Consider the following 13,042-nt stretch of genomic DNA (forward strand, 5'->3'; position numbering starts at 1 on the left):
TGCGGAGTTAAGAGCCATTTTCCGAGAAAATCGAAAATCGCAAGACACTCGTAAAAAAATTGAATTTTTTTTTCTTTTGCCAAAACATCCCTTTTAGTGACCTAATTCAAGAAAAAATAGTTTTGGGTTCAAGCGATTCATTGTACGGGAGAAATAACAAATAGTTTGAAAAATCGTTTTATTGCTGTCTTTTCGCGCTTAAAAACAACAGAATCCGACCGCAACTTCGAGAAAACGGTGAAGGCATAAGAAACAATCCCTAACATCGAAACTTCAGCCGAGTATTATTTCGTTCTTAATCTTTAAAATCCTAAAAGAAAATTTGAAGAAAGAATTTTTTAACATTTACAATCGACAAGTTTAAAAAGGTCGTATTTGTGTCTCTTGAAATGTTAGAAAATGAAAGCGAGCTTTAACCGTTGTAAAAGCCCTCTGGTATATGCCGCTTCCTAGTAAAACCCATATAGAATAAAGCCTTGGCTATTGAAGTAAATTACAGGAACGTTTTAGCTCTGGAAATTAAATACAGCCCTGACACTGGAGTAAGCAATTTGAGAATTTAAGTTAAAAAACTTTATGCAAATTAGACGGCCCGCTGAATGAATTCATACTAAATGCAAAGTTTAGTGTAAAAGGACTACTTACTGTTGCTTGTAATATGTTTTTACAGTGAAAATGTTATTTCTAGCTTTCAGCTGTGTTGGTAAGAGCCGTAAATAACTTTTTTTATATGACGACTGAAAAACGTTTGTTTAGCTACTTTGCTACCAGCGAAATCATTGAGATCGCAACTTCGAACTGAAGCTGTCATCGCTTGACGAAACTCCGTTACCACAATTTTAAAATAGTTTTCTTCAGGGGGAAAAAGCAGAATTAAAATGCATTCGAGACCGTTGACTTCGATTTTGAATTCGTTTAGTTAAGATTTCAACCCTGACAAACAAGAAATTATCTCACTTTCCGAAAAGGAACGCTCTTTTAAACATAAACAAACTTCAAAAATAAGTAAAGGAAGCAAAACAATGAACAAAATAGATTTTTTTCTTGACTTAGTTATTCCGGCGAGAACAAATGGTGAATGATTCACTCTTGGAAGCAAGCCTTTGAGGAGAAATGAGAACACCGTTTAGGCAAAACTCTACAATTTGTATACTTTACTAGCCTGTTCACAGACTCTCTTCATTTTTAGATATCGTCGAGTGCACGTATAAAAAAAAAAAGCGCGTTCCGCCCTCTCTCACGAGCAATCGCTTATCTTGTGCGCGCACCAAATTCCCAAAACAGAAAAACGTCTGTGAGCAGGGTAGTACTTTCTGTTTCTACATATTTTTCCCACGGAGCTGGCAAGTGCAATTAATGACGGCTTTTTTCAGCAGGTCAACGTAGAGCGCTTTGCGGCGAACAGGCTTGGGAGGTACTTCTAATTCTAGTTGCTGACAAATGTTTTGAAGCATTCCAAGTTTAAGTCGCTCCAGAGATCCTCCCTTGGCCATGGCACAGATATCGTACTGATCGTAAGTGATGGGGTGCTGTAGCGTGATGGATAGGATTGTTTCTCTTGCCATGGTAAAGTTTTCCTCTTCTACTACAGCTTGGATTTCAGCATCGTCGGATGTTTGCCGTCGGACCTTCGCTGCAAGACGCGAGAAATATGAAGTGCACTAATGCGGGGTAAAAAACTCGGATACTTTGAACAAACGAACACCATCAAGTCCTTGTGCACGTCTCATTTCACGTGATACGATATCACCGTCCAGTTTTCTGCCGCTGGTTTGACCAATTGTAAACTTCGCATTTAGATAATCCCTCTGGTTTTGTTTAAAGCGATATGCTTTTTTGCTCGGCTTTAGCGCCCATCCTTCTTTTACCTCTACTTCGCCGGATGTAGCCTCTCTTGTATCCCTAAAAGACGCAAACGAAATAACTTGACTGGTCGTGCCCTCCTCCAACCTGGACTTGTAGTCTAGTTTGGCAAGGTCTAACAAAGACCGTTTCTCTAAAGGCTTGGTGCACTTCTCTAAAGATAGGTGTTTTTCGAGAGAAGACAGCCTTTGAAAGACCTTAACACACCCATCCTGAGGGTAGGTAAACACGGATGACGATTCATTTCTATTGTCAGTAGGATCATGAACCTGCTCCACTTCCGTCTCTTGCTTCTTCCTTGACGGAGTCGGTTTTGGGCTGAGGGGTTTAAAGTCTCCAGAAGAAAACTCAGATGAAAGCCAACCAATGCCATGCTCTGAAGTAGATAACACATAAAGAAACAAGATTTACATAAAAAGCACTGTTCACCTACTTCAATACTTCACTCTGCACAGCCTGTGAAGAGTGCCCCTTTGGTCCACTTTGCTGCGCGAACAGATGAAACGTTTGCTTTTTACATCTTATGACCGGACATGTTCTTCAGAACCGCCATATTCTGCAATGTTCGTTTTAAAAATTTTGTAGAACGAATCAAGGACTATAAATTTATAAAGGATCTAAGGGGCTTAAGTCTTTTACAAAGCAAAACCCCACGGGGTGGCAGACACCCGCTCCTCCTGCGTACCAGGATGGGAAATGGATGCCTTTCATGCGTCTGAAGGCTATAACAAACGATAAACGTACACCTTTTTACTCAAACTATAAAAAATATATATTTGCGCGATGAAATAATTCTAAAAAGGAAGAATTGTGAATTTTCATTAGACTAACCTTCTGATGTTGGTTCCAATGGGATCTCTTCTCCCTTTCCCATACCATAAGCGCGCCAAGCTACGAGAATTTCGTCTTTAAACTCGAAATTGTTTAATTTGTTGATACCAATAATCTTTCTGCTGTCATCTACTACTGCTTCCTCTTCGACACTTTGCATGACAGCAACTCGAACTCCTTCTATCCCCCCATGCGAAAGAAGAGCACTCTTCAGTTGTTCGGCATTGGTCACGTCATTTCCTTCGTTTATGAAAGTCCTGACGTGATTCTTTCAGGTTGCAGCGAGCCTGTCTGCGGCATCTTTTCCTGTCTGGAATATAAATAGCGCTTCGTCTTTCGCGTCCTGAGTCGGAAAGGTCGTCTCACCAAGGACCCGTTCAATCTTTGCCAGAGTTTCCTGAAGACTTTGACAACGGTCACAAAGATCAGTGTGTTGGTGACTGCATTGTTGCTGGTAATCTGCATCACTACTGTCGCTAAGAGCAAACAACACACAATGGTCTGCTACGTTAGAGTGGCTTGTGACATGAACCTGTTGATAAAACAAAACTGAGATTACTGTTTGTCTGTGCTTATACTTCAATATAATAGTTAATCAAATGATTTTCTAATCTAACATATACTATTAACGTAAGGGGGGCGAATAACTTTTAAATTTAACCTTAGAAAAAAAAAACTATCCTCGTGCGCGCATTGTTAATCTCGAGAATTTATGTAAGCTAATTACACGTGCACCATTTAGTGAAGAAAAAGAGTACAAAATATATATTTGTTTTACGGAATGATTTTGTTGACGAGGTAAAATAAGTACTTACTTTTAGTTTTATTCAAGCTGTCTTTCTGGAGTCAGAATTCACATTACCTTATAGTCCCCCTTCAAATACTGCTTGCTTGTCATAAGAGCTTGCACAACTGTAGTCTCCAACTCCTTGCCGGAACCTAATCCCCCTATTTGGCGTACGAGGGCCACGAGATCATCAAATGCGCGAGCACCCTCAGCTGCAAAATAATCTAAGCCCTGCAGTGATTTTCTTACAGAGGCACTGCACTCAAAGAGTACCCGTCTCATAGTAGTTTCGCTGAATGGTTTGAAGTTGATCTCCAAACAGTACTGAGTGTACTGTTGTATCACTCGCTCGGGTATCATCATACGGATTACGTTAGGTACTTGAATAACCTCACCAGACGAAAGCTTGAGATGTTTTTGCCCAAATGGAAGGTCCTGAACAAGATGCGGGCTCGTGATGAAACCAAGAAAGTGGTCAAGCTGCCTCAAGTCTACTCGTATTCGTGTGGTAGGCTGTTGTGGAACTTGAGCGCCTCGGCCAAACTGTGATCGATGAAGATTAGCCATGGAGTATCGGTATCTTGTCAACCCCGGGATATAACGGGAAATGTCGTTGAAAGTTCCAACCCCTGCCATAATCGAAAGCACTTGTCTACGGGTATCCCAGCTGGTTGCATTCTGGTACGCTTCTGCTAGGGCCTCTAAATACAAATGCTCTGAATGTTACAACTCGCTTACACCCAGGGCCTTGTTCATAGCCGTAGAAGAGGCTAAACGTCGCCAGAGTTCACCAGCATTATCAGGGGTGACGCTCTTTAGCACAGTTGCTACTATTTCTGTGGCTCTCCTTGTTTGACGTTGTCTTGTTCGCTCAGAAGAATCACTCCAAGAAAGCCATGGCTTTCCAAGCGGTTCAAGTTTGCATGCTGCCAGGAACTCACTCAGCTTTTCGCGCGGCTCATGTAAGATCACAGGTGTGGGCTCGTCACTCTGAGTGGAAGCTGTGCTTATTGTGTCTGGTGACAGAAAGGTGTCATCAGCGATTGTTAGACGTCCAAGGCTTTCTGCGAACTCTTCAACAGATTGACCGGTATCACTTTGTCCTGGAGAAGAGTTTGAGCTGTTCTGTAACATACAAAAAAGACGTTTAGACATCAATGTTACTTCAATATTTCTGTTTATTTTGTCACTAGGCATTAGTTTTTTTTATTATAGTTCGAAACTTAAGTTATACATCATTTTAAAAAAAGAAAATATGAATTTACATGCATACCGCTATCATTGTCAATACTCCCGCTCCAGCCAGACCGAAAGGAATTTAAAGAAACGAACAGTGACCTATTCGTCTTAAAATCATTTTCAGAGTCATTTTCAAAGTTTTCAGTTATTCACAGTTACCCAGCCCTTTCGGAATTTTGGCATTTGTTATGTTGGAATAACTGTCTGTATCCAAGGTTACCGTTTACTTACTTACATTTGCTTCTGAAGTCTCTAGTTCTACGCATGGAGTAACTTCAATCATTGGTGCGGGTGTCACTTTCTGTTGTTGGTTTGTCTCCGCGAAATGTTGCTTGCACATTCTGCAAAGAGCTGTAGCAAAAATAAATGTTAACCTTGTTAAAAGGCCATCGCCGATTTCTTTACTATTCTTCAAAGCCATTTTCTTCTTTGGGGGGAGGGGAACAGGAGAATAAAGGGTATTGTAACGCTTGCGCATATGTTGCTTTACGCCCTCGCTCGTTTAAAATTAAAGCGTATACTTTAGCTACAAATGTGTTACGATAAACTTACGCGATCCAACTTGAATAAGTATTCCTTCAGTGTTTAAAATAAATGCAGATAGAACGCTGTCCAAATGCCGATCGCCTTTGACCGAGGCTGTTTTGTGAGCAGCTATTTCTAGTGGAATGCTACACTTCACTTTTGAGGATCTCCAGCGCATACCAAATTCCGCTCTGTGGTGAGGGCATATTGTCAATGACAAGTGGGACTCTTCCACTGCAAATACCCCTAAACAAAGGTAAAGGGAAAATTATCCATTGCATACATCACGAGCGAGTTGAGAGGCTCGTGTGCTAGGAGATCTCGAGGTCGCGTTTTTCATAAAAAAAGTCATTAAAGTCTGTGTATCAGGGACAGGTGTGTGTGCGTGGGTGGCGGAGCGGGGGAGGGGGAGGGGGGGGTGGGGGTGGTGAATAAAGATCTTTTTTGCTATCGTAAGCGTTAATATTAGGTTTGCAAAATATTAACGCCGCGGATAAAAGCCTGCGATTTTTAAAGAGATGAACTCGTTTGCTTATCGTTCTTGCAAGCAGGATACAAAAGAGCGGTACGCAAGTACTGGGGACAATAACTTTGTCAAATGGAAGGGGACATTTCGGTTCGACCGACCGAAATAACCTGACCGGTCAAAGTGGACCAGCTTCAAAGGCGTTCCCAAATATTCTGGTAGGACCGAACCGAAATGGTCCATTCCATTTGATTTCTAACCGAAACTTGCGGAATTTTGGGCTGAATGGAAAGCACCCGAAGATTTTCTTAGAATAACATGACCATCGTGAGGTCTGTGATAAAGAGATGATGGAAATGTACACCACTATTAGCCGCTACGTAAGACGGTAAGACAGTACATAAGATTTACCTGCTCTTGCTAACAGCAGTTTCCATTCAGTGTCAAGTGCTGTATCTGCTTTTAATCCATACAGCTCGCAGTGCCTCGAAATGTCCCTTGTACAATTTCTTAAAGCGAGAACTTCAACTTGGCCTGGATAATTGGTCAAAATCAGGTATGGATGAGTTGCCACTTTACAGGACAAACAGATTGAGAGATGGATTTAACTTCTATCGCAACAAGCAATGGTAAGTTGTTCGTTCAACAAAACTTTGCGTTAAAAATATGAATTCATTCAGCGGGCCGTCTAATTTGCATAAATTTTATTTACTCAGATACTCAAATTGCTTACTTTAGTGTGAGGACTATATTGGATTTCCAGAGCTAAAACTTTCCAGTAATTTAGTTCAATAGCCAAGGTTTTATTCTATATGAGTTTTACTAGGAAGCGGCATATACCAGTGGCCTTTTACAACAGTTAAAGTTCGCCTTCATTTATTAACATTTCCAGGGATACAAATTTAACCTTTTTAAACTTGTCGATTGTAAATGTTAAAAAATTCTTTCTTCAAATTTCTTTCAGGAAATTAAAGAGTAAGTACGAAATAATACTCGGCTGAAGTTTCGATGTTAGGGATTGTTTCTTATGCGTTTACCGTTTTCTCGAAGTTGCGGTCGGATTTTGTTCGTTTGAGTACGAAAAACCAGCAAAAAATCGATTTTTCAAACTTTTTGTAATTTCTCCCGTACAATGAATCGCTTGAACCCAAAATTATTTTTTCTTCAATAAGGTTACTAAAAGGGATGTTTTGGCGAGAGGAAAAAAAATTCGTTTTTTTCACGAGTGTCATGCGATTTTCGATTTTCTCGGAAAATGGCTCTTAAACATGTAATGGGGACCCAACTTCAAATAGTTGAAGTTTGTTTGAAAGCCATTCGCTGGCCTCGTAGTAGGTCTGAATCCCCCCATCGTTTGGTCAAAATTTTGGGTTTAGCCTCACAAGTGCACTTGAAAAGACGGTTTTTATGGAAATGGATCCTAAAATGGAACGTAAAATGGAACCTAGGGGAACCTGGTGAGCAGAACCCCAGATCCCTCGGTGTCTCTCTTAATGCACCCATGTGTTTTCCTGTTTTGGTGCAATGGAACTTTGAAAGCTGTGCAGTAAAGACCCCGTTTTTGTGCGCGTAAAGTTTTCCTAGTGTGAAGGGCATTCTAGAGACAAACTGCTTTCGCTTATACGTTGAAATAATGTCAAAAACAGCTGCCAAGATATTTTAGGCTTATCATCCACTGATAATCAATCATTAAATGACATGAAGGTAATTAGTATTGATAAATATTTTATATAAAGCTTGTGTATCTCAAGCCTTAAATGTTAAAATATGGTTTTCAGTTGACTATGAGGGTTTATCGTGTCATCACTTTTTTGTTTCCGTTGATTTGAGTAAAACTAAGTGCAGATTTTGAATTTTCATACGATCAGTTAGACCCAGTATCCCTTAATTCTGCTCTTTGGACCGACTCAATTTTCGCACTTAATATTTTTTTTTTTCGCATGAAGCAGATCGCACATTGCACGGGCACCAGGGACAGAAAGTACAGCGGTAATCCGCATAAAAAATGACGGATAACGACAAGGAAAAAGAGCCTGAGCACTAGTTTTAAGCGAGCGCTCTTCGAACTCAGTGTAGTTTGGTTAGAGCCATTGATCAATTGTTCTAATGTTTCAAAGTCCTCAATTGATTCTCAGACACTCACCCGATTTCTTTCACTCCTATAGTTTATGGTTCAAGGATTCCCAACACAATTTCTAATTGGACGGAGCAGTCAGAAGATCTTAAAATAATTGACGTACATTTTTCACAAAATGTTAATCATTCATTAAAAGTTGTTTTTTTTTTCTTCCAAAACTTGATATAAGCGAAGCACATTGTAATATTGGCTAAGATGGTTGCGGGTGATTATGCAAAAAAAAACTCTTCCATAAAGATATTCTTAATTATTCGCTTTGTCGATTGGCATAGGTCCAGTTTCATAATAAATGTTTTGCATTAAAAAAGATTTACGTGCATTATGCATAATCGAGTCTCATCAACCAACTTAATCCCAAGGTAACTAATTCAAGTACGAAAACAACCGAGAACCTCATAAATAATAATAAAGGAGTGGAGTATTTCAACGGAGATCAAACTTGTTCGCTAGAGTTATAACTGGTATTTTCTGAGAACATGCTCTCTGTACTCTACTATTTCGTTCTCATTGTTTTGGCCTCCCTAATACCGGAAGGACGAGGTAAGATTTTACCACAGTTATGACTTTGTTATGGTTTGAGTATATTTCAAAGTTTACCAAGGTGATAAGTTAATTTTTTTGGTTAATAACGGCTAAACCTTGCAATAATCGCACAAGCTTCTCCTACTAATATCAAATGTAATGAATTATTTCATCTTGATTCAAAAAGGGGCGCTTATTGGAGTATCTTAAAGCAAACTTAACTTTAGAAATAAAATAGTCACTGTCTCTTCAATGAATTGAAGTCTAGAGACGTGTTCGACTTTTTTGATTTTTGATGGATGAGTTGAATACTGTAAGATTGAGAGGCTCATTTGAACTCAACTGAAATGGCTCGGCTTGTTCAACTAAAAACTTTATACAGGAGTAAAGGTTTTTAATTCTTAGTAAAGAAACTTTTAATTCTTCACAGCAAAGCGACATAACGCATTGTTAGAGCAGTGCTTCAAACTTGGCACTTAACATATTATCTGTGGAAAAACCTGATTTTTTTTTACAATCAGCTCCAAAGTTGATCTAAGTTTTGGTTCATATTTCAAAAAACCTAAATCGAAGACTGAATTTGTGTATTCCGGCGAGTTGGTAGAACTATGGCATAAGTTATTAATGATCCACCCCAGAGAGGAAGTTTTGACTTAGTCTGAGGCAAAACAGGGGATTCAAATAAAACATTTGTTTAACAAAGACGATAGTTGACATTTTAGGATTTATTTCTTCTGTCATACTCAATTATCCCCTTATAGGGAGTGCATGCTCGAGGGTAAATTTCAGCGTTTCGCCTGTTAGTGCTCGTTAATACACAGTATGCATAGAAAACGTTTGTTACATCTTTAGAAGTAGAAAGCCAGGACATAGATAGTGTATATCGAGTTTGTCAAAATTACTTGACGTACCATGGAGTTCATAAAGTTGAGAGGCTTGTGATTTATATGCGAGCGACTAATTTTGTTTTCTTGCGCTTTTCATAATACGCATATTGGTCGAAAGCTGAAGTCACGCGACACAAAAACAAAGGCTTCTCATGAATTGACCAAACAAAAAACTTCACGACACGTTCCGATAATAACCTTTTTTAAAAGAACCAAACATGCTCAAACGAGAGGACCATTATTACGCGACGAACACGAATTACTCCATATATCAAAAACGTTGTTTATGGATTTCGGCAACAATCGATCGATCATGATAGCTGATCACAACAGACCAAAGGAAGATGATAGTTCAGATTATTAATTTAAATCACTCTTCTGGTGTTAAACCAAAGCAATAATTCAGAAGTAACACTGCTCTACAATTCCAGTCTCAATAGAAGTGCTCAATGCCAAATAGCAACTTTCTTAATATAATCGTTCACCAGGCAACTTCCGCAATTTGAAGTTTACCAGTCTTGCCAAACCTGGCTACAGGTTGGAGAATCACACGGTTCGAACTATTGAAGTATTCGACGAAGATCTCTGCAGGTTACAATGCTATCTGGAACCTAACTGTGTCAGTTATAACTTCCATAAGCTAAGGCAGGCGTCTGGAACACACAAGTGTGATCTGAATAACGCGACCATTGAACACGATGGAGAACTGGTAAAAAACGAAAGTTACATTTACCGCGGAGCTAAGGTGAGGATGACGTCTATAAGCCAAGAGTATGAGACTTTGTACTCGTTGAGGCTTTTCCGCAAGACTAAGCATCCCTTGGCCTCTGCCACTCCTCTAAATTCTCCTTCCACCCATCATAATATAGGTTACGATAATTGAACGTTTAAAATTTTGAAAAAAAGAATTAAGAGAGGCATACTTTGTTATTTAAGAATGACCGCTTCTGGAGCTGTTTTTATACATTTATAGGATACACGCAGATTTTGCTCTCGCTCTAAACAGTGCCACGCTTGGAACGGGAAAAAGCTTGCGCGGAATACATGGACATGATGCAAGAAAACTTGCATAACATTCAGAACTCGCAAACATGAATACACCCGCAGAAGACAAGCACAAAAATTGAAGTGGTCATATTCTTTTTCTTCTTAAGAATGCTTGCGCCAGTCATCCTTGCAGAAATAATGCAACATGCCAAGCTGGCTTTACACACAGAGATTATCAGTGTTTGTGTGCTTTTGGATCTGGATTTGAAGGCCACGATTGTGATAGAGGTGAGGAATCCTATAAATTTTTTGCAGTCAGTAAAATGAATGTATTGCCATTTTTTATCTGACAAAGGAGAACGCTAGCATGGAGGCGAAAACACTTGCGGCGAGAGCACGTGAAATACACACAAACCCTTACATAAATGTAGCGCTCATTCTTTTGTCTCAGACATAGGTGAGTGTTCTAGTGAAACAAACGGCTGTAATGAGAATGCGGAGTGTAACAATACCCTGGGATCTTACAAGTGCATCTGTAAAGATAGATTTCATGGGAAAGGAACTAACCTAAAAGGTTATTTAGTTGTATCAAGTGAGTTGATGACGTAAAATAGGCCACTATTGCGAGTTTAAAATCTGAAGTTTCGAGCGCTAGTCCTTCGTCAGAGCAAATGGGGGAATTGTAGGTTGTGTGTCTGTTTAAATGCGGAATATGGAGTTACACTATTGACGGAAACATGGTAACGAGAAAATTAAAATATAGTAGCTGACTATAACATCCCAAAAATCTACTAAAGCAAACAAACGAGAAAACAATAAAACCACAAAACACAAGATAACAAAATAAAAACAGGTTCCGTATAAAAGATTTTTTTTTTTCATTCTCTAGACTTGGACGAATGTGCTGACGGAACACACAACTGTGATGTGAATGCTGAGTGTAACAATACCCTGAGATCGTACAACTGCAAGTGTAAAGATGGATTTCGTGGAAATGGAACCAAATGCACAGGTAACTGTTATTTTATCATTCTATCTGATATCTCCTTATTGATGATGGACATAGCACCAGACTTACACTTGTACAAGAGTATAATGTCCCCAATTTCTGTATGGTATTCTACCGGCAGCAGGCCCAGCAGTACGAGCCCATCAGCATAAGAGACGTTACTCGGTGGGTAGTTGAGAATAAACTTAGTTGGACACCTTTAGATGTTCTCAATTAATGCTCCATGTATGATGGTATAAGGAGACCATAGGCAGGAGCATTATTCAAGTTTGGGTTTGACCACAGGACAGCACAGCAGCTTCCTTATCTAAATGTCACTGACATCGTGGCAAACTCACCTGATTTGCGAAGGGTTTTGTTGGCCTTTGAGGTGATTTCGTCCGCATGCTCTGCCCATTGGAGATCACGGGAATCAGTGATGCTTATGTCTTAAGCTTAAGGTACACACTCGAGCGCTGTCCATCAAGGTCAACCAGGAGTTTTCTTCTTAAAGATGTGAACGGATTTGCATTTTGCAGCGTTGAAAGCTATGCAGCTTGGTAAATTCACCAGTTTCCGAGGAGTTACCAGCAAGAGTGATAGTATATTTGCATTTGAAAGTAGATTCCATGTTCATTACCAGAGCCAGTGCGAAGATACCGTTATGAAGAAATGATCAACTTAGTCAGTTTTACTTGTTAGTGAGATTTTCTGGAGAGTTTTTGCTTCGTTATCTTATTCTGCTGAATTTACAGGAATATTTTCTCTAAGCGGTAGTGTGCAATATTGGCAGTACCCAAAACAATTTCTTAGCAGTGCCGTAACTTTCCCTTTCATTTTTCGAATATTATACAGGGTTTACCGCAGTGTTTACAACTCTTGGTATGAGTGGACGTACGGGTCCAGTCCAAATTGGAGGTCATTACGCAGGTCAGGATCATGACGGGCAAGTTACATTGTCCAGCGGTATTCAACAATGGACTGTGCCACACACTGGCGAATACAGAATAGAAGCAATAGGAGCCTCAGGGGGGTACGGTGAGGACAGTATCATCAAGAACGGTGGAAGAGGGGCACGAATGATTGGAAACTTTATTTTGACCAAAGATGACATCATTCATATACTTGTTGGTCAAAAAGGGAAAAAAGGGAAGAAAAACTTAAAAACTACTGGAGGTGGTGGAGGTACATTTGTTGTTAGACGAAACAACACGCCTTTAATCATAGCTGGAGGTGGAGGGGGAATCAAAAATATGTCAGAACAACATCCGGCATGTGATGCGTCCATAAACACCACAGGGAATGCAGGGAACAACTCGCCACTGGGGTCAGGTGGAATAGAAGGACAAGGAGGACTTACTAGTGGTGTGAATTCTGGTTGGTGGAGAATTTCCTTTTTATAAATACTGAGAAATTTGTTGCACTCTATTGCCATCCTTCACTATCTCCAACCCAATCATAGAGTAAGTCGCTGATAATCAGATTTTGAAGGATTTATAAAAACCGTAATTACTAAATTTTTCAATATCAATTTTGAAGATTTTTTTATATGATTCTTTTGAAGCGCCTCATACAAGACTTAGGATTTTGTTAAATTTTGCTCTTTTCTTTTCAAATCTCCTGCATATTTAGTGAATTATCGAATGAATTATGGATCCGCAAATATAACGCAGGAGATGACATCGAAAAACTTGACAAGGCTTCTCATTCGTTAACTGCAGATCTGGATTAAACAGAAGAACTAAATAAAGAGTCAACTGCAGCATTTTTTTACGCTGACTTTTCCTCGCGAGCTTTTTTGTTACTAACA

General features: G+C 39.5%; 2 protein-coding genes across 2 annotated transcripts in view; one reads left to right on the plus strand and one right to left on the minus strand.

The window, feature by feature from the left end:
* The window catches only part of LOC131792889 (uncharacterized), a 67,583-nt gene that overhangs the window by 54,076 nt on the left and 465 nt on the right, over window positions 1-13,042 (plus strand). Inside the window, exons 4-5 of the mRNA XM_066173289.1 lie at window positions 11,134-11,256; window positions 12,088-12,597. Coding sequence (XP_066029386.1) covers window positions 12,117-12,597 — 481 coding nt within the window. The 5' untranslated portion in view covers window positions 11,134-11,256; window positions 12,088-12,116. The remainder of the gene's footprint in view (window positions 1-11,133; window positions 11,257-12,087; window positions 12,598-13,042) is intronic.
* Window positions 2,966-4,132, minus strand: LOC136283734 (uncharacterized). Its single transcript, XM_066172929.1, has 2 exons — window positions 3,557-4,132; window positions 2,966-3,226 (listed from the first exon to the last, which is right to left on the minus strand). Exons 1-2 carry the CDS (start codon window positions 4,115-4,117, stop codon window positions 2,966-2,968), a joined length of 822 nt encoding a protein of 273 aa, XP_066029026.1. The 5' UTR covers window positions 4,118-4,132.

The sequence above is a fragment of the Pocillopora verrucosa genome, chromosome 10, assembly GCF_036669915.1.
Source record: "Pocillopora verrucosa isolate sample1 chromosome 10, ASM3666991v2, whole genome shotgun sequence".
Lineage (NCBI taxonomy): Eukaryota > Metazoa > Cnidaria > Anthozoa > Scleractinia > Pocilloporidae > Pocillopora > Pocillopora verrucosa.